The 22178-nt window shown below is 39.7% G+C and overlaps 1 protein-coding gene across 1 annotated transcript; it reads left to right on the top strand.

The window, feature by feature from the left end:
• The first annotated feature begins 10809 nt into the window (after positions 1 to 10809).
• LOC118654419 (coiled-coil domain-containing protein 169-like) lies at positions 10810 to 11789 on the top strand. The gene is given in 4 exon segments (XM_036305744.1): positions 10810 to 10882; positions 10885 to 10912; positions 10914 to 11421; positions 11766 to 11789. Coding segments are annotated over 4 exon segments (633 nt in total).
• Positions 11790 to 22178: the final 10389 nt, after the last annotated feature.

Here is a 22178-nt window from a genome sequence, read left to right as displayed (position 1 = left end):
TCTTCTTTGACATTATCTATTAAATAATACCATGAGAGATGATGATTAAGTTCACTTCCACCACTCCTGCCTCCCATTCATCCTTTCCAATATAGTTTTTTTTGTTTGTTTGTTTGTTTTTGTTTTTGTTTCTGTTTTTTTTGTGGAGGTGCTGGGGAATGAACCCAGGGCCTCATGCAAGCCAACCTTCCAATATAGTTTTAACATTTTTATTTTTTCTACTGGTTATCTTTTTCATTTTAAATAATATTAATATACTTATATTTCCTGTTTGATCAACCATGGATAGTTTTGCCTAACTGCCCACCTTGTAAGATGGAGGCATTAGAGTCCTATATTTTCCTCTACCTCTTCTCATCCCACCTCCCAAGCTATATTCTTTTCTCCACATCTCTATTTTCATACTTATGCAAACCATCATCTTATCAAGCTTCCTATCTGGTCTCCCTATTTCAATTCTTGCCCCCTCTTAACTCTCCACACAATAGCCAAAGTAATCTCATGAATATGTATCAATTTCTGCTTCTGTCAATGGCAGACAACCGTCATTCAGAGTAACCATTCCATTGAGAACAAGTATACAAGCTGATCAACACATTAAAAAAAAAAGTTTAGTCCGGCAGATGTGGCTCAGTTGGTTGAGAGTTGTCCCGTGCACCAAGAGGTCACTGGTTCCATTCCCAGTCAGGGCACATGCCCGGGTTGTGGGCTCAATCCCCAATAGGGGCTGTGCATAAGGCAGGCAAATGGATGTTTCTCTCTCATCCATGTTTCTATTGCTCTCTCCCTCTCCCGTCCTCTCCCTCTAAAATCAATAGAAATATTTGTAAAATGTTTTTGTCTCATTGAAGGGCCACTTAAGTAGGAAGAAATTGAGAGGCAAAGATTGTGGAGAATCTAGAGAGAGATAAAGCAGACATCTGGCAGCCATTTTGCTTTTAAGGCATTTGCCAGTTTGAAAGCTGTTGATCAAGAAGCTAGGAACCTGAGCAGAAAATAGTGGCTGAGAAACTGAGTCGAGCTTTCAGAAATCTCATGGAACTGAGAGGGGGGAAATGATGTTGAGTGTCCACAAAGGAAGAGGAGCCCTGGTAAAAACCACAGAATTTCATCTGAAGGGCCATAACCTAGAAGAAGAGAGAATGGGAAACAGACTAGATCTCATAAAGAATAAAGCCCAGTCCTAGTCGGTTTTGCTCAGTGGCTGGAGCATTGGCCCATGGACTGAATGGTCCTAGGTTAGATTCCAGTCAAGGGGATGTAACTTGGTTGTAGGCTCAATCCCTGGCCCTGGTTGGGCCTGTGCAGGAGGCAGCCAATCGCTGTGTCTCACATCTCTTCCACTGTATCTAAAAATCAATGGAAAAAGAACAATTGCGTGAGGATAACAAAAAGAAAAAGAAAAATCAATGGAAAAAATATCCTCGGGGTGAGGATTAACAAAACAAAACAAAAATAATGAAGCCAGTCTCAATTTCTAATCAGATTAAGGTGATCTTATCTTGAGTGCTTGTCAAGAGTAAAAAAAAAGATAATAATAAATTCTCCCTGGAGGAAGATATCATCAACAAATATCTCAAATTATCTCTTCATCTTTTATATGGCATCCAACACTAATAATGATGCATGCAAAATGACAACCATTGACTAGAAATCAAGAGAAAAATAGGCAATAGATATAGACCCACAGAAGATCCAGATATTAGAGCTCTAAGATATAGTCTTTAAAATAATCGTAATTAGCCCTAACTGGTTTGGCTTAGTGGCTAAAGCGTTGGCCTGCTGACTAAAGGGTCCCAGGTTCAATTCCGGTCAAGGTCACATGTCCGGGTTCAGTCCCCAGTAGGGGGCATGAAGGAGGCAGCTGATCAATGATTCTCTCTCATCTTTCTCCCTCTTCCTTCCTCTCTAAAATCAATAAAAATATCTAAATGCACAGCATTTTTTAAAAAGTTCTTTAAAAAATAATCATAATGTGTTTAAAATTAAATGACATAATGGAAAATTACAACTACAGAAGTTTACATATAAGAGGATTGTATTAAGAAAAATGGGAGCCAGGTTTCTCACTGTTAATCCATTGAGAGGGCCTGGAAACAGCAATACCCTTGTCTTAGCTCAGGCGACTACAACAAAATGCCATAGAGTGGGTGGCTTAAACCACAGAAATTTATTTCTCCTGGTTCTGAAGGCTAGGAATCTTAGATCAAGGTGCCAGTATGGTTAGGTTTGATAAGAGATCTCTTTCTGATTTACAGGTAACTACCTTCTCACTGTATCCTCATATAGTGGAGAGAGCTCTAGTCTTTTCCTCTTCTTATAAGGGCACTCATCCCATAATGGGGGCCCCATCTTCATGTCCTCATCTAAATCTAATTATCTCCCAAATACCTCATTTCCAAATAACATCACATTGGGGAGTAGGGCTTCCACCTTTGAATTTTGTGGGGACACAAACATTCAGTCCATAACAACCCTAATGACATTGAACATGTCTAGCACCCATATCTTGGTTTCTAAAATACTATTCTCCACTAAAAGGAACCAGAGCTCCTTGGATAAAAGTCTAATTCTGGGACTGGGGCAAAGAAAGTATAAACTGAGTTTGAAATTTCTTTTTGTCCTGACAAGTAAAGAAAGGCTCAAAGAATAATGGGGAAATGTCAAAAGAACACAGAAGTCAGCAACAAAGAGCTCCCACTGGCTAAATTTTAGCATCACAGTAAATGATAGTAATAGCTTAACACTCATTAAATACAGTAGGAAGTCATGAGTCCATACTGACATGAATGAATGAGAAGTTTGATGAGAAACTGGGGATAGAGATAGATGATAGATAGATAGATAGATAGATAGATAGATAGATAGATAGATGATAGAGTTTCAAATATATCTCTCCACAAAGTACATATTCAGATATACCTCCTCACAAAATACTTATTAATTGCAAAGGGAAAAAGAATAACCTTACAGTGAAGAAGCCTAGAAGACACCACCTTAATTCAATAAAAGAACAAAGCATCACTTCTGTTGCCATCCTGCCAAAAGCTTATAAACTGAATATAATTGTGAGGAAACATCAAATAAACCTAAGTTTTAGGACATTTTATTTAAAAAAAAAACCAACTAGATTATAATCTTCAAGTGTCAAAATCATGGAAGTCAATAAAAAACAGAGAAACGATTGCATATTGGAGGACACTAAATAGACATGACAAACAAATGCAGTACTTGATTCTGAATTTAATTATTTGGCTGTAAAGGACATTATTGGCAAAATTGACAAAACTTGAATGGAATCTGAGTATTGGATAATAGCAACTTACCGATGTTAATGTTATGATTTGATGGTTATATTGCAGTTTTGGTTTGTTTTAAATATATTTTATTGATTTTTTTTACAGAGAGGAAGGGAAAGGGATAGAGAGTTAGAAACATCAATAAGAGAGAAACATTGATCAGCTGCCTCCTGCACACCTCCTACTGGGGATGTTGCCCGCAACCAAGGTACATGCCCTTGACCGGAATTGAACCTGGGACCTTTCAATCCGCAGGCCGACGCTCTATCCACTGTGCCAAACCGGTTAGGGCTATATTGTAGTTTTGCAAGAGAATTCCCTTTGCTTTGTTTTAGGAAATAGACATGAAAATGTTTTAAAATGATAGGGCATCACATCAGTGACTTATTCATAAAAGGTTCAGGAAAAAGTTCTTTGTATTGTATTTAAACATTTCTGTAGGTTTGAGATTCTTTAAAGATTTTTTAAAAATGTCTCATGGGGTTTAAAAACATGATGAATTAAAATTCATGACATTAACTGCACATGGCAACAGCTCAATTTACAAGGGAATAAATTGAGTTAAAGTGTTGATAGATCCTTACATTAAGAAGTAGTAAAAGTATTAATTGCAGGTAGGTTTTAGTCAGGAAAAGAGGTTGTAGTTTTTAGGTTAACAACTAAAAGAATAATAAAAGAATATGTTAACTAGTAAACTAAAAAATGGAAAATAGAATAATAAAAAGTACATCATATTTAGTAACTCACTTCCAAAGAATAAAGCTTGGGAAGGGGAAAAAAGCAACTTTACAGTGGAGTAAACTGGAAAACATCACCTTAATCAAGGTTTATATGACCAGTAATAAGTCATGTTTATAGCATGAAACCTCTAAAATGATGAGTTGAGAAAAGCACTTCATCTCTGTGGTATTATTTCTCAAAACCCATTAACCCAATCTAATCATGAGAAAAACAGCAAATAAACTCAAATTGAAGGACATTCTACAAAATACCTGTCAAACTGTGCTCAAAACTGTTAAAGTCAAAGACACGAAATGGGACAAATCAGAGGATTATAAGGAGATAGGACAATTAAATGCAATGTGGTACTGTAGATTGGATCCTGAAGCAGAAAAAGAACATTAATGGAAAAACTAGTGACACCTGAATAAAATCTGAAGTTTAGTTAATAATGATGTGGCAATGCTGGTTTCTTAATGTCAACAACTAATAGCATTAAAGTAAGGGAAATTGAAACTGGGTATATGGAAACTCTCTGTTTAATCTTTGAAACTTTTCTGTAAATCTAACAATATTCCAAAATAAAAAGCTTATTTAAAACAAGCTTCATAAGGGACTCATAGATAAAGTGAGCAGATGTATGGTTACCAGAGGAGAGGGGGGTTGGGAGGCTGGGTAAAAAAGTGAAGGGATTAAGAACTACAAAATGGCAGCCACAAAACAGTTCCAGGGATGTCTGACCCTTTGCAACAGCATGGATGGACCTGGAGACCATTATGCTAGGTGAAATAAGCCAGTCAGAAAAATACAGATATCACATGATCTCACTCACATGTGCAATCTAATGAACAAAATAAATTGACAAACAAAATAGGTCCAGAGACATGGATGCATGGAACAGTCTGACAGATCTTAGAGGGGAGGGGGGAGGGGAATGAGAAGAGATTAACCAAAGAGCTTCTATTCATATATGCATAGCCCATGGACACAGACGATAGTGTGGTGAAGGCTTGGGTTGGGGTGGGGGCTGGATGGAGGGGGGAAGAGGGGCAAAATAGGGGGTATCTGTAATACTGTCAACAATAAAAATAAACTGAAAAACATTAAGTACAACATAGGAAATATAGTCAATAATATTGTAATTACTATGTAAGGTGTCAGATGGGTACTTGAAATATTGGGAAAACCATTTTGTAAAATATGAGATTGTCTAACCACTATGTTGTACACCTTAAACTAATATAAAATAATATTGAATGTAAACTGTGCTTGAAAGATAAAATTTTTAAAAAGAAAGACACTTTTCACATATTTGTAGGAATATTAGAGGAAAAAAATATGCTGTTTCACTTCACAATAGACCACAAGCACATTTGCATTTTTAATTTCTTTCAATTAAAGTTTACATTCAATATTATTTTGCATTAGTTTCAGGTGTACATTTGCATTTTGCTGTTGTGTTGCTGTTTTTTGTTATTTTAAAACATATTTTTATTAATTTCAGAGAGGAATGGAGAGGGAGAGAGAGAGAGAAACATCAATGATGAGAGAGAATCATTGATCAGCTGCCTCCTGCAGGCCCCTCACTGGGTATAGAACCCACAACCCGGGCATGTGCCCTGACAGGGAATCAAATCGTGACTTCCTGGTTCATAGGTCAACATTCAATCACTGAGCCACGCCGGCCAGGCTGTTGTGTTGTTTTAACTACCTGCCCAGGTATCCTATGGAGCAGTCAGCTTGACTGTCCTTACACATCCAAGCCTTACACATCATCGCATGCATTACCATGGTATACACAGAAAGGGGGAGGATGGGATTGTTATTCTATACGTTTCTCTGCTATTTGTCATATCACAGAACATATCACAGGTACCTGCCAGGTCAGGTCAGGAGCTGTAGTTTCACTTGTGTTCATAATATTCCATTAAAAAATAAAACAAACTTCATAAATCCAAAATTAGACAACAAAGGGGAAAAGGAAAATGAAGAATAGATATGACAAATAGGAAACAAACAAAAAGATGGCACATATAAACCTACATGTGTCAATAATTACATTAAACATAACTGAATTAGCCCTAACCGGTTTGGCTCAGTGGATAGAGCATCGGCCTGCGGACTGAAGGATCCCAGGTTCGATTCCGATCAAGGGCATGTACCTTGGTTGCGGGCACATCACCAGTGGGGGGCGTGCAGGAGGCAGCTGATCGATGTTTCTCTCTCATCGATGTTTCTAACTCTATCCCTCTTCCTTCCTCTCTGTAAAAAATCAATAAAATATATTTTAAAAAAACATAACTGAATTAATTCTTCAGTTAATGAAACAGTCCAACTACATTAAAAAAATAAACCATATACTGCTTGCAAGAGACACATTTTTTAAAATGTGAATATACTGCTTTTATTATAATTGTGGTTGTTAGCTGAATGAAAGCAAACAATAGCTTAAAAAAAAGTTTCAAATGATAGAAAAACATTTGGATAAATTTTGACACAATTTTTTGAGTACTCAGGCAATAGACGGGTATTACATTTTTATAAAAATTGCAAATAAAAAGTTAACAATGAAATCAAGGAATTAAAAGGTCGAAAGGGGCCCCAAACACATTCACTATCTTTTAAATTTTAGAAAAATTAGCTGAGAATAGGAAAAAAAACAACATCTACACTGTGGGAACCACGCCAGGGTCCCTGGATAGTCAAGGCCAATGGGAGCACAGAGGCCTTGTTGTCAATACACCAGAATGGCCAAGGCCACTCTGAGCATGAGCCTAATTGGAGTGCCCAAGGCCAAGATACCATGAGCGGGTGCAAGGATACATGGTACCCTGTGCCCTTCTGTAACCCAAAGAATTGATGTCACTGTTGGCAACTAGCCTTCTTTATCGCTGGCGTAATATACAGGTTACTGATGAGAGAGCAGCTGGGCAGAGAGAGCTCAGAGAAGCAGAGGCAGTAGACACAGAGAATGTAGCCTCTATGTGTGCAGGAGAGAGGAAAGCTCAGATGGAGCTGAGAGCTGCTACAATGTAAGACTAAGACCAATCGGAGAGCTCAGATGTGGCTACCATGTTAACCAGCCAGTGTGCGGGGTGGGGGGGGCGGCGGGAGGGAATGAATCTCACTATATGAGGCTACAGAGACCAGCCAGTGTGTGCTGGGCAGGGGAGACAGAAGAAGCTTAGATACTGCTATGTGAGGCGGTGAGTCTAGGGGGCAGCATGCGGCTGCTCAAATAATAGCTGCGGGTACAGACTAATGCTGCTTTGTAGAAAAGATATGTATTCACCAGCCGGTGTCCGGCTGCCTGCCTGTATGGATTTTGCTGTGAAGAATTATCTTGTCTGATGGCTATATGACCACTGGCTTCTGCAATAAAGACTCATTCTTATACACCCACAGCTTCTCATGGCTTTTCCGTCTGAGACCCGGCGTCCAATGAGTTCCACCCCAGGCAGGGGGACTCAGACCCTACACCTGTAACTAGTGAGCAGGGGATAAAGGAGGAACTTGGACTAAGCTCCCAACAATGCAGTGGGCAGGGTCAAGCAGGAACCAGCCCTGGCGTAGTCAGGAAGAATTCAGAAGAATTCAGAACAACTCAGAGCAGCAGTGCTCCTGCTGGCTCTGACATACACCATAAGTCTTTTTATTAATTACTTCCATTTTTAACTCTTTTCTGAAAGCATTAAGGACATCGAGACCCATATTGTAGATTATGTACCATCTCCTCTTTGGCTATGAGATGTGCAGTTTTGTTACCTAGAGACATCAATGAGTTCAATTTCTGAGGCCAGTCATTTAATAAATTATTTGGATCCTCAGGACTCTGGAAGTTGATAATTCCTGACAACCTGTCTACTTTAACAAAGATGGAAAAGACACACTTTATTTTACTTTATTATTTCAGAGAGGAAGGGAGAGGGAGAGAGAGAGAGAAACATCAATCTTGCAGGCCCCACATTGGGGATTAAGCCCAAAACCCAGGCATGTGCCTTGACCTGGAATCGAACCGTGACCTCCTGGTTCATAGGTCAATGCTCAACCGCTGAGCTACACCACTTGGGCGAGACATTTTAAATGTAAGGATATAAAATGGTTAAAAATAAACAAATGGCAAAAATGACATATCATGCAAACAATAACCAAAGTAAATCAGGATAACTATATAATATCAGACAGAACAGACTTTAAGGGAATCTTCAGTATAGAGATGCACAGGAACTTTTCACAATTATAAAAGATTTGATTCAACAGGAAATTATAACAATCTTAAAATTGCAAATACCTGATATCATAGAAAATATACACATAAAAAGTGACAAAAGTAAGAGAATAAAGAAATTTACAATCACCCCGGCCGGGTAGCTCACTTGGTTAGAGCACTGTCCTGATAGGTCAAGGTTGCAGGTTTGATCTCCAGTCAGAGCACATATAAGAGTCAACCAATTAATGCAAAAATAAGTGGAACAACACTTTCTCTGTCTCTCTCTGTCTTTCATCGATAAATTTTTAAGAAGAAAGTTACAATCAAGTTGATAGATTTCTATACATGTCTCCCAGTAATTGGTAGAAAAGGGAGATAAAAAACCATTAAGCATATAGAAGAGTTGAAGGACAACAAAGTTGGCCTGATAAATATAGAACACTATACACAACAATTGAACAATACATAGTTTACTCAAATGCAAATGAAACATTCATCAACATGTATCATACTATGGTCTCTAAAGCAAGTCTTAAATTTCAAAGGACTGAAATTATATTATCTGACCACAGTAGAATTAAGCTAGAAATCAATAACAAAAATGTAACAGGAAATCTCTACTTAAAATTATATAATACACTCCAAATAACCCAGGGTTCAAAGGAGAAATAAATGTACAGCATAGGGAATACAGTCAATAATATTGTAATAACTATATATGGTGCCTGCTATGATGATCCAAGGCTGAACCTAGGTAACTAGGCTTAAGTTTAACAACAAGAACTTAAAAAAAAAAAAAAACTGAGCAGAGATTCCAGTTGTCACACACTGCAGGTTAAATAGACACTACATAATTAGTCCAAGCACATCATTAAAATCAGGGGTCCTCAAACTTTTTAAATAGGGGGCCAGTTCACTGTCCCTCAGACCGTTGGAGGGCCGGACTATAGTTTAAAAAAAAAAAACTATGCACAAATTCCTATGCACACTGCACATATCTTATTTTGAAGTAAAAAAACAAAACGGGAACAAATACAATATTTGTATTTGCATGTGGCCCACGGGCCGTAGTTTGAGGACCCCTGATTAAAATAAATAAATATTTAAAAACAAAGAAACAAGACATAGCCCATACAGAGGAAAAAGCAGCTTATATACATTGTTTCTGGGAGGGCCTAGTAAAGATTTCAAATAAGCTATTATAAATATGTTTGAAAAACTAAAAGACACCATGTTTAAAGAATTAAAGCGGGGGCAGTGGGAGCGGGCAGGGAGAGGTCAATGGGGAGAAAAAAGAGGCATATGTAAAACTTTCAACAATAAAGAATTTTAAAAAAAGAATTAAATGTATAATGACAATGACTCATCACATAGAGAATATTAATAAAAAGATATAAATTATAGAAAAAATGGAAATTCTGTAAAGGGTATAGCAAATGAAAAAAATTTACTCAAGGGGTCAACAGTAAAAAAGAATGAAGAAAACTGAATAATCTCAAAGGCCTGTGAGACACCATCAAACACACCACATATGCTAAATGGGATTTCCAGAAAGGAGGGGGGGGGGCAATGACATAAGTATTTGAAGAAATAATGGGTAAAATTTCTCAAATTTGATGGAAAACTTTAAGCTACACATCCAAGAAGCTCAATGAATTCCAAGTAGGACAAACACAAAGATATTCACAGCTAGATAGATATTAATCAAGTTGTTCAAAGCCAAAGCCAAAGAGAAAAACTTGAAAACAGCAGGAGAAAAAATTATATATGTGCAAAGGAACCACAATAATATTAACAGCTGCCTTGTCATCAGAAACAATGGAGACAAAAGGAAGCAACAGGTGCCCATCAATAGATGAGTGGATCAAAAAACTTGTGGTACATAATTACAGTGGAATATTACTTGGCCATAAAAAAGAATAAAATCTTACCATTCGGGACAGCATGGTTGGACCTAGAGGACATTCTGATCAGTAAATAAGCCAGTCAGAGAAAGACAAATACCTTATGATTTCACTTATATTTGGAATATAAATAACAATATAAACAAACAAACAAAACAGAAACAGACTCAGAGATACAGAAAACAGACTGATGGTTGCCAGAGGGGAGGGGGATTGGGGACTGAGTAAAAAAGGTGAAAGTACTAAGAAGCACAAGTTGATAGTTGCAAAATAATCACAGGAATGTAAAGCATAGCATAGGGAATATAGTCAATACTATTGTAATAACTGTGTACTGGGCACATGCCCAGGTTGCGGGCTCAATCCCCAGTGGGGGTGTGCAGGAAGCAGCCAATCAATGATTCTCTTTCACTCTCCCTATCTCTCTGAAATCAAATCAATAAAAATGTATTTTAAAAAAAGTTAAGAAAGAAAGAATCAATGGAGACAAGAAGGCAGTGTTATGACATGTGCAAGGTGCTGGGTTGGGGGGACTGCAGCCAAGAATTCTAGAATTCAGTTCACCATGGTAACAGCTCATGACAACACTTTCTTCTCAGCTTTGGGTGAGCCTTCAGGTCTTCTGCTCTAAGATGTGCTGATGAGAAGGGCGTGGAGAGGTCTCTGACCTGACACTATGGGTGACAACTTTGAAGGTATGAGCATTGAACAACTGAAACTGGAGTTATTGGAAGAAATCCATAAGAAAGACTAGTAAAACTCTCAATAAATGAACTAACATAAGATAGTGGAACAGAAAGCCAACTTCATTAAAAACATTGAATGGAAAATGCTTTATGAGACACAACTTGAAGTGAATTATCAACTGAGAGAGCAAATAGTTACTCTGAAAGAGAAATTGGGAAAACTCAGTGGAGATCCTTCAGATATACAAGGTACTATTGAAGTCTACATGGAATTGTCAACGAGATATTTAGTGAAATTACTTAGAAAACTACTCCAAGAGAAAAGGCGTCTTGAAAATCAAGTGAAGTACTATTCAGTTAAAGTGGAACAAGAAGAAAGGGCTTACAAAAAGGTCAAGGATGAACGCCAAAAATACCTTAATAGCCTATTTCAGGTCTCTCACTTACACGAAATTCCTAGAAGACAACATATGGATGAATTCCATAGAAGTAAAGAGATTCCAGTGGAAATCGGAAGGTACAATACAGCTAATCAGAAGATAGGAAATGCCAAGAGAGAATCAGCAAAACAGAGTAGAACAGGCGTCCTCAAACTACAGCCCGCGGGCCACATGTGGCCCGCCAAAAACATTTATCCGGCCCCCCGGGTGTTTTTGCCGCCGCTGCCTGTCCTGCTTAGCAGCCAACTGGTCCCTGGCCCGCAGTGCGCATGTGTGGAATGTCTGAGGGACAGTGAACTGGCCCCCTGTTTAAAAAGTTTGAGGACTTCTGGAGTAGAAGATCAAACTGTCTTCCAAAACTCAATCCATGATTCAAGAATTGGATGGGTTTCTATTTCTTCCCCTTTTTCATTTGTTATATTCACCTTGTGAAGTTAATACTCAACATGTTTTTTCAGGGAATGAAATAGATAAGAGCTATTGAACCTCTTTCGCTTCTCTTTCAGAAGTTTGTCCCTTTGTCTGTGTGAAAGTAATTTTCCTAGTAATTTGGTTTAGTTTCAAAAGTTATTTTAGAAAGTAATTTTGGTGACCCTAAAATTATAATAGCAGTGTTTGTAACTCTTAAAATATCCTAAGGAACCTGAGTGAACTATCCCAATCATTACAATAGCATATTAGTTGCACATCTTATCATGGGGACTCACTTCATCATGTTTAAGTGTTAGCTCTACAGGAGCTACTTTGGAATACTTTCCAGATGTTAGAAAATGTCTGTGTTAGAGTGATGGTATGCATGTTGGTTGGGTACTATAAAGAACTGAAATGGGAGACACTCTAAGATCTCTATTCTGTTATCAGTTTTGCCACTGACACTATGGATGACAACTTGGAAGGTATGAGCATTCTGACTTTGAGTAAATCACTTTGCATTGCATCCCTTTCAGCATTTATACAGTTGGGAATATTTACCTACTTCCTTGAGATTGCTGTGCAGATCAAGAATACTTACTAAATATTTATTTATTTATTTTGTTATACTAGAGAAAAAGTGTTATCTCATTCTAAGTTCTGAAGATAATTTGTCATGTGAGGTTTTATAAGAAAATGAAATTATTTATTGCAATAATAAAAACAAAAAATGCAGGTTGTGGGCTCAATCCCTAGTAGGGGGCTTGCAGGAGGCAGCCGATCAATGATTCTCTCCCATCATTGAAGTTTCTATCTCTCTCCCTCTCCCTTCCTCTCTGAAATCAATAAAAATATATTTAAAATATGTATTAATATCAGTATTTTTAACTTCAGAATTCATAGAGCAAAAATTAGTATAACAATATTTAGTATGTTTTTTACTGATTTCAGAAAGAGGAAAGAAAAGAGAGAATGATAGAGAAATATCAATGTGAGAGAGAAATATTGATCAGTTGCCTTCCGTACATGCCCTACTGGGGATCGAACCTGAAACCTGGTTGTATGCCCTAACTGGTATCAAACCCTTCACCTTTTGGTATACAGGAGGACACTCCAACCAACTGAGGCATACCAGCCAGGCCTTTAATATGTTAGAAAGTTTAAAATGTCTAAATATTTTACAAAATATTAAGAGCTACCATTTATTTTTTTATTTTTTTTTAATTAAATCTTTATTGTTCAGATTATTACATTTGTTCCTCTTTTTTTTCCCCCCATAACTCCCCTCCTCCCAGTTCCCGCCCCACCCTCCGCCCTCACTCCCCACCCACTGTCCTCATCCATAGGTGCACGATTTTTGTCCAGTCTCTTCCCGCATCTCCCACACCCCTTTCCCCCCCAGGAATAGTCAGTCCATTCCCTTTCTATGTCCCTGATTCTATTATAATCAACAGTTCATTCTGTTCATCAGATTATTTATTCACTTGATTCTTAGATTCACTTGTTGATAGATGCATATTTGTTGTTCATAATTTGTATCTTTACCTTTTTCTTCCTCTTCCCCTTCTTAAAGGATACCTTTCAGCATTTCATATAATCCTGGTTTGGTGGTGATGAACTCCTTTAGCATTTCCTTATCTGTGAAGCTCTTTATCTGACCTTCAATTCTGAATGATAGCTTTGCTGGATAAAGTAATCTTGGTTGTAGGTTCTTGGTATTCATCACTTTGAATATTTCTTGCCACTCCCTTCTGGCCTGCGAAGTTTCTGTTGAGAAATCAGCTGACAGTCGTATGGGTATTCCCTTGTAGGTAACTGAGTTTCTTTCTCTTGCTGTTTTTAAGATTCTCTCTTTATCTTTTGCTCTTGGCATTTTAATTATGATGTGTCTTAGTGTGGTCCTCTTTGGATTCCTTTTGTTTGGGGTTCTCCGCGCTTCTTGGACCTGTAAGTCCATTTCTTTCACCAGGTGGGGGAAGTTTTCTGTCATTATTTCTTCAAATAGGTTTTCAATATCTTGCTCTCTCTCATCTTCTGGCACCCCTATAATTCTGATGTTGGTACGCTTGAAGCTGTCCCAGAGGCTCCTTACACTATCCTCGCATTTTTGGATTCTTTTTTCATTTTGCTTTTCCGGTTGGGTGTTTTTTGCTTCCTCGCATTTCAAATCATTGACTTGATTCTTGCGCTCCTCTGGTCTGCTGTCGGGAGTCTGTATAATATTCGTTATTTCAGTCCGTGTATGCTTAATTTCTAGTTGGTTCCCCAATATAAGATCGAGGGTCTTATTAGTTTTCTTGTAGATCTCATTAAGTTTATCGGCGGCTTCTAAACAATTCTTGAGAGACCTTAAAAGTGTGGTTCTGAACTCTATATCTTCCATTGACAATTTTGTCCTGTTTCTTTGTCTCCGCATTTTGTTATGCTTCCTTGGTGCACCCCCTAGTGGTCTTTGTTCGCAGTCTTATAGTTAAATCTTGATTGTTGTAGCTAATTCCAGGGAGGGTTTGACCTCCAGGCCAAGTGGCTATGAGAATCAGCTGTGTCAGCAGTGAGAGAACTTCTGTCCTCTAGGGAGGTGCTAATCTGGCGTTTGCCTGAGGCTATCCGGCAAATGCCTGTGTGCAGGGCTTGGGCGGGGCGGGTCGAACAGGATCAACAGGGTGGGCCAAAGAGAGCAGTTATGGCGGCTCTCAGTCCTGTCCCCAGGGGCTCTGCCTCTCTGAGTCCCAGCACCCGCTGCAAAGCTCAGAGAGAAAGCTGCACTCGCTCTGACCGAAGCCAGACAGTCCCGCTTCTCCCGTTTGAGTCTGGGACCCTAAAGACTCGCCCGGATCTGGAGCTCAGAGTCTGCGACTCCCTCCCGATTGAAAACGCCAACCGCGCCCTCCGCCGCCAGCCTGCTCCGCGCACTCCGCACCTCAGAATTTGACTTCAGCACTGCGCCTCCTCTGAGTGTCCGTATGCGTTTCTCTTTCCTCCTAGTTGTAGGACTTCCACTCAGCCAGCGTTCCTGTGGTTCTGGGTGATGTCCCTTCCGTTTTTTGGTTTCACTTTTGAAGTAGTTGTTCAAAGCAGCAAACTCCGGCGTTAACCTATGCCGCCATCTTGGTTCTCTCAAGAGCTACCATTTATAAAAACAAATGTTGCTATAATAAAGAAAGACATTAAAAAAGGGTGCTAGCAAGGATATGGAGAAATTGGGACCCTCATACACTGCTGGTGGGGAGGTAAATTGGTGCAGCGATTTTGGAAAATAGTTCCTCAAAAATTAAACATAGAGTTATCATATGACCCAGAAATTCCACTCATATATATAGACAAGAGAAATGAAAACCTACATCAACAAAAAGTTTCACACAGCCCTAGCCAGTTTGGCTCAGTAGTGTAGATAAAGTGTCAGCCTGTGGACTGAAGGGTCCTGGGTTCAACTCCGGTCAAGGGTACATGCCCGAGTTGTGGGCTCAACCCCCAGTAGGGGGCATGCAGGAGTCAGCCAATCAATGATTCTCTCTCATCATTGATGTTTCTCTCTCTCTCTCTCTCCCTCTCTCTCTCTCTCTCTCTCTCTCTCTCTCTCTCTCTCCCTCTCCTTTCCACTCTGAAATCAATAAAAATATTTTTAATTAAAAAAGTTGCACACAAAAGTTTACAGTACCATTATTTATTCATAATAGCCAAAAAGTGGAAACAACCCAAATGCCCATCAACAACCCAAATGAACAAATTGTAGTATATTCAAACAATGGACTGTTATTCAGCAATAAAAAGAAATTAAGTACTGATATAGGCTACAACATGGATGAAACTTGAAAATAATATCTTGAGTAAAAGAAGCCAAAGGGAGGGTGGGTGATGGGAGTGACTGCAAAGGGTACAGGGTTTCTTTTTGGGATGATGAAAATGTTCTAAAATGTATTGTAGTGATGGTTGCACAACTCTGTGAATATATTAAAAACCATTGAACAGTACATTTTAAATGGGTTAATCATATGTAAATAATTTATATCTTAATGCTCTTATTTTATTAAAAATCTATACCTACCAAAATAACCCTTAAAAAATAAAGGCCCAGAGGATTAATAAAGAGTAAGTGGATGCTGCATGGACAAGCTCCAAGGAATTACAACTAAAATAGAGAAAAACTTCCTGAATAATCAACAAAACTCGCAGGAGAGAACCCAGATACCCGAGGACCGAAAGTGGAGACCACACAGAGACTGAGTTAATAAATAAATAAATAAATAAATAAATAAATAAATAAACAAATAAACAAACAAATAAATAAATAATAAAAAAAATAAAGGCCCCAGGAAAAGGCAAACCCAGAAAAAGAAAAAACCTTAGAGAACTAGTTGCTATCAGACTTGCCTTATAAGAAATAAAAGGAATTCGTAAGGCTGAATAGAAATTGTAACCCAAACACCAGTAAAGGTAATTACATAGGAAAACATAAAGTACAATATAAGTATATTTTCTTTCCTTCTCACAACTGCTTTAAAAGACATCTGCATAAAACAATAATTGTTAAATATTGTTAGCTTTAGAATACATAAAGATACACTGTCTGTGATAATAATAGCACAAAGGGCGAAGAGGAAAGGGAGCTATATTGGAGCAGTTTCTGTATACTAGCAGAAATAAATTAGCATTAATGTGAAGCATATTGTTTTAAGATGTATATTTTAATACCCAAAGCAACCACTAAGAAAATAATTCAACAAATAGAGTAAATAAAGAGAATTTAAATGGCACGTTAGAAAAGGTCTAATAAATGGAACAGCAAGCAGTAAAAAAGAAATAGAGGAGAAAATATACATGATACATACATATAGAAAATAGTTATAAGTAATTACATTTATATTATAACTAATAACTATATTAAATGTAAGTGAAATAAGCACTACAGTAAAAAAAATAAAAGATTATCAGGCTAGATTAAAAACAGAATCTAACTGTATGCTGTCTAAAATATATACACTTTATATTTTCATTTTATATTTTTAAATATATTTTTATTGATTTCAGAGAGGAAGGGAGAGGGAAAGAGAGAAATGGAAACATCAATGATGAGAATTATTGATCGGCTGCCTCCTGCACCCCCCACACTGGGGATTGGGCCCATAACCCGCGCATGTGCCCTGATCAGGTATCGAACCATGACCTCCTGGTTCATAGGTCAATGCTCAACCACTGAGCCACACCAGCCAGGCTTTTAAATATGTTTTTATTGATATTTTAGAGAGAGAGGAAAGGAGAGGGAGAGAAAGATAGAAACATTGATTGACTGCCTCCCACACACCCCCTACTGAAGATAGAGCCTGTAAGTTGGGCATGTGCCCTGACCAGGAATCAAACTGGTAACCTCTTGGTGCATGAGGCAATGCTCAACCAACGGAGCCACACCATCTGGGCTAAAACCTATATACTTTAGATTCAAGACACAAATACATTGAAAGGAAGGAAATGATACATAAGAGGAACCATAAGGTATCTGGAGTGGCTCTTCCAATGCATTAGTTTTCTACTGCTATGTAACAAATTAACACAAATTTAGCAGCTTAAAACAATACCCGCTTACTAGCGCACAGTTCTATAGGTCACAAGACCAAGGCAAGCTCTCTGCTTAAGTTCTCAGAAAGCCAAAATCAAGGTGTTTGCCAGACTGCCCTCTTGATCTGGGAGCTCTAAGGAAGATCTACTTCCAAACAAACAAAACAATCTGCTTCCAAGTTCAGATTGTTGCAAAATGTGTTAGAAATATGCTCACTTCAAGGTGGCAGATCTGGCAGTTACGTTGTTGGGGAGTATGAACTGATACCTATCTACACTAATAAAAGACAAACATGCAAATTGACCATACCTTTGCTACACCTTAAGCCATGCCCACCAGCCAATCAGAGTGACTATATGCAAATTAACCCAACCAAGATGGCGGCCAGCAGCTACGAAGCTGGAGCAAGCAGGAGGCTTGATTGCCCCAATGATGGAGGAAGCCAAGCTTCCCGCCTGCTGCAGCCGGCTCTGAGCTCCACTCAAAGCAACAAAGTTTCAATTATAGAAGATAAATAAACCCCAGATACCTGCTTTCAGCCGGCCATGGCCACGGAGCTGGAGCCTTGGGTTGCCCCTGGCAATGGAGGAAGCCAAGCTTCCCTCCAGCCCACCCTGGTTGGCTCTGAGCTCCACTTCAGGCTACAAAGTTTCAATTATAGAAGGCAAATAAATCCCAGAATAAAAAGAATAAAGAAAAAAAAGGAGAGGCTGGGAGTTTCCGTCACTGGTGGGGCTTGGCCAGCCTGAAAACAGGCCTTAGCCCCTCACCCAGACTGGCCAGGCACCCCAGCGGGGACCCCCCAACCTGAAGGGGCTGTGGCCAGCCTGCAAACAGCCATCAACCCTTCACCCAAGCTGGCCAGGCACCCCAGTGGGGACCCCCACCCTGAAGGGGCTGTGGCCAGCCTACAAACAGCCATCAGCCCCTCACCCAGGCTGGCCAGGCACCCCATGGGAACCCCCACTCTGAAAGGGGTGTGACCAGCTGCAAACAGCCGTCAGCCCCTCACCCAGGCTGGTAAGGCACCCCAGCGGGACCCCCACCCTGATCCGGGACACCCTTCAGGGCAAACCAGCCAGCCCCCACCCATGCACCAGGCCTCTATTCTATATAATAAAAGGGTAACATGCAAATTGACCCTAATAGCAGAACGACTGCGAATGACTGGTCACTATGACACACACTGACCACCAGAGGCAGACGCTCAATGCAGGAGCTGCCCCTGGTGATCAGTGCGCTCCCACAGGGGGACTCTGCTCAGCCACAAGCCAGGCTGACGGCTGCCAGTACAGCGGTGGTGGTGGGAGCCTCTCCTGCCTCCTCAGCAGTGCTAAGGATGTCCGACTGCAATTAAGGCCTTCCTTCCCCTGGCTGCTGGCACCAGTTTTCCTCCAGCACCCGGGCCCCAGGCCTTTGCTCTGGCTGCAGCGGAGAAGCCAAGCCTCTTCAGTCTTCGCTGGGGCCAGAGCCTTCAGTCTTTGCACCATGCCTGCATATGAAAATTAACTTTCATCTTTGTTGGATTTATTTGCATATTCATCCTGATTGGCTGGTGGGCGTAGCGGAGTGACACCAATTTGCATGGTTCTCTTTTATTAGTGTAGATATGCATAATAACCCATAGACACAGACAATAGTGTGGTGAAGGCCTATGGAGGGGGCGTGAGTGGGGAGGAGGGGCCAGTGGGGGTAACAAAGTAGGGCATCTGTAATACTTTCAACAATAAATCTATATATATAAAAGCCCAAGTGACCAGCCAACTGGCCGACCGCACTGACCACCATGGGGCAGACACTCAATGCAGGAGCAGAAACCACATGCATGGAAACATGGAACAGACTGATGACTCTCAGAGTGAAGGGGGAAGGGGGGAGGGCAAGAAGAGATTAACCAAAGATCTTATATGCATGCTAGAGGCCTGTGCATGGGTGGGGTCCCTTGGCCTGGCCTACGCCCTCTCACAATCCGGGACACCTCAGGGAATGTCAGAGAGCCAGTTTCGGCCCAATCCCCGCAGGCCAGGCTGAGGGACCCCACTGGTGTACAAATCCGTGCACCGGGCCTCTAGTTTTAAATAAATAAGAATTCATAAAAATATATTTAGAAAAAAGATAAGTTGAGTGGGATAAAATAGAGATTCATTTAGGAGCTTATTTAGACTTAAATTTGAAAAGGAATTGAGGAGACTATTATATCTGTTAGTTAAATGGGCTATTTGGGACCTATTAAGGACATGAAAGTTGTATTGAATGTTTTTTTTTCCCCTCAAGAGCCCGGCATTGTGTATTTTAAGAAGTGAAATGTGCACCTTGATTACTATTGATAATATTTATAACTGCAAAGGTAATGAATGTCCTGGCAAGACCTTATATTGTGACCTTAATATATAGAAAACATGTGATTTTTGTATTTTGAGTATCTGTGAGGCAAGAAATTCCCATAGTTGTTTAATCTGAAAGAGACCATTTTTAGGCCAGGGATCAAGCCTGCAACTGAGGTACATGCCCTTGACTGGAATTGAATCCAGGACCCTTCAGTCTGTAGGCCAATTCTCTATCCACTGAGCCAAGCCAGCTAGGACCAAAATAGTATTTTTTAAAATTTTTATCTTGCCGAAACCGGTTTGGCTCAGTGGATAGAGCGTCAGCCTGTGGACTGAAAGGTCCCAGGTTCGATTCCGGTCGGGGGCATGTACCTAGGTTGCGGGCACATCCCCAATAGGAGATGTGCAGGAGGCAACTGATCGATGTTTCTCTCTCATCGATGTTTCTAACTCTCTATCTCTCTCCCTTCCTCTCTGTAAAAAATCAATAAAATATATTTTTAAAAAAATTTTATCTTGAACGTGATGAGGATCTATTTGCATCATTTCAGTAGGGGAAGGACATGGTCAGACTTTATGTGACTAGATGAAGAGAGAAAAGACTGAAAAGCTAGTAAAAAAATAATTATAAAAGCTAACATTTATTGAGCATTTAATGTGACAGGTATTATTCTAAAAGCTTTGCATTTATTCTAGTGCTTTATGTATATTAATTCATGTAGTTCTCACAATTAGCCAATGTATTATCACAGCCATTTTAAAAATGAGGGGAAAAGACACAGAGAGGTCAAGTGACTTACTCAAGAATTACAAAGCTAATAAGTAGCAGAGATAAGATTCAAACCGAGTCCAGTTCAAAACTCATGCTCTTCATCAATATGCTTTAGTGCTCCCCTTTTCTATAATAGATTAGGGCAATAACACAGGCTGGAAATCACAAGGTTCTGCTACATGGCAAAAATGATGGGAAGATGGAGAGATTATGTGAAAGAAATTTGGGAAACAAAAACTGACAATGTGAGGGAACAACTGTGAAGCATAAGGGAGAGAGGAATCTAAGATGACTCTGACTTTTGCCTGGCTGGGGGTGGCTCAGTGGTTGAGCATCGACCTATGAGCCAGGAGGTCATGGTTTGATTCCCAGTCAGGGCATATGCCTGGGTTTCGGGCTCAATCCCCAGTGTGGGGCGTGCAGGAGGCAGCCTATCAATGGTTCTGCCTCCCTCTCATTTCCTCTCTGGAATCAATAAAAATACATTATTAAGATGACCCTGACTTTTGACTTGACTAACTGGGTAGCTGATGATGTTAGTCATGGAGATGCAAATATACATAACTCTGGCAGGCAAGATAGAAATTATTGGACACTTAATATTGATGTGCCTCTGTGACCAAAAAATGATTGCCAGGAAGCAATCAGAGATACTAGTGTGGAGCTCAAGGGAAAGATCTGAACCACAGATGGAGATTTAGAGTTCTCAAGCAAGTGTTAAAGGCTTAGGAAGAGCACATGGGATAAGCAAACAGAGTTGAGAACACAACTTGGGGAGCATTATCATTTTGAAAGTAAGAACAGAAAAAGTAGCCAGCAGAGAAGACTAAGGAAGATGGTCATAAAGCTAAGATACCAGGAGAGTGGAGTCATGAAAGTCCAGAGTGGAGTTTCAACAAAGACAAAATTGTGTTTAATCCCATTAGAAAGTAGATTATGTAGCCAGGAACATGTCTGTTTTGTTCATCAAAGTACTCCCAGTGCCTAGAGGCATGAAACATAGTAAATGGTCAAAAACTTTTCCTGAATATGAATAAGAAACCAATAGTATCAAATACCACACAAAGTTCTGGGAAGGCAAAGACTGAGAAGTATCCATTTTATTTAACAACCTCAGGTGTTACTGATCTTGTCCAGAGCAGTTTCAGTGGAATGGTGGAGGGAAAGCCAAATGGGAGGGGTTTAAAAGAATCAATGCCAAGAATGTTTCAAACATTACTTTCCTACTTTTCTCTCATTTAAAAACTTTTCTTTTTGTGTGTTTTAGATTATTAGAACTCTGGCTTTAAAAATTCTGTCTGTGGTAATTCATTGCAGTATTTTGAGTAGAGGAATAATATTATCTGACATTTTAACAGGATTCTTCTGGGTGCTTGCTGCATTGAGGATAGACTCAATGGGATATGAGAGGCATGGGCAGAAGTTGGCAGATCCACTTGTGAGGTTACTGCAATAATTCAGGCAATGGGTGATAGTATATGGGACCAAGATGGTGGTAGTGGGAATGATGAGAACTGTTAAAACTCTGGATGTATTTCTTTAAAATATATTTTATTGATTTTTTACAGAGATGAAGGGAGAGGGATAGAGAGTTAGAAACATCGATGGGAGAGAAACATTGATCAGCTGCCTCCTGCACACCTCCCACCGGGGATGTGCCCGCAACCAAGGTACATGCCCCGACCGGAATTGAACCCGGGACCTTTCAGTCCGCAGGCCGACGCTCTATCCACTGAGCCAAACCAGTTAGGGCAAAACTCTGGATGTATTTTGAAGGTACCGACAAAATTTGAGGGTGTCAGTGAAGAAGAGGTATCAAATAGGTATTAGAATGACAGGAAGAGGAGTCGATTTT

This window comes from Myotis myotis, unplaced genomic scaffold (genome assembly GCF_014108235.1).
Source record: "Myotis myotis isolate mMyoMyo1 unplaced genomic scaffold, mMyoMyo1.p scaffold_m19_p_4, whole genome shotgun sequence".
In the NCBI taxonomy this organism is placed as follows: Eukaryota; Metazoa; Chordata; class Mammalia; order Chiroptera; family Vespertilionidae; genus Myotis; species Myotis myotis.
Note: the sequence above shows the minus strand (reverse complement) of the source record. Positions and strands in the feature narration are given on the sequence as shown.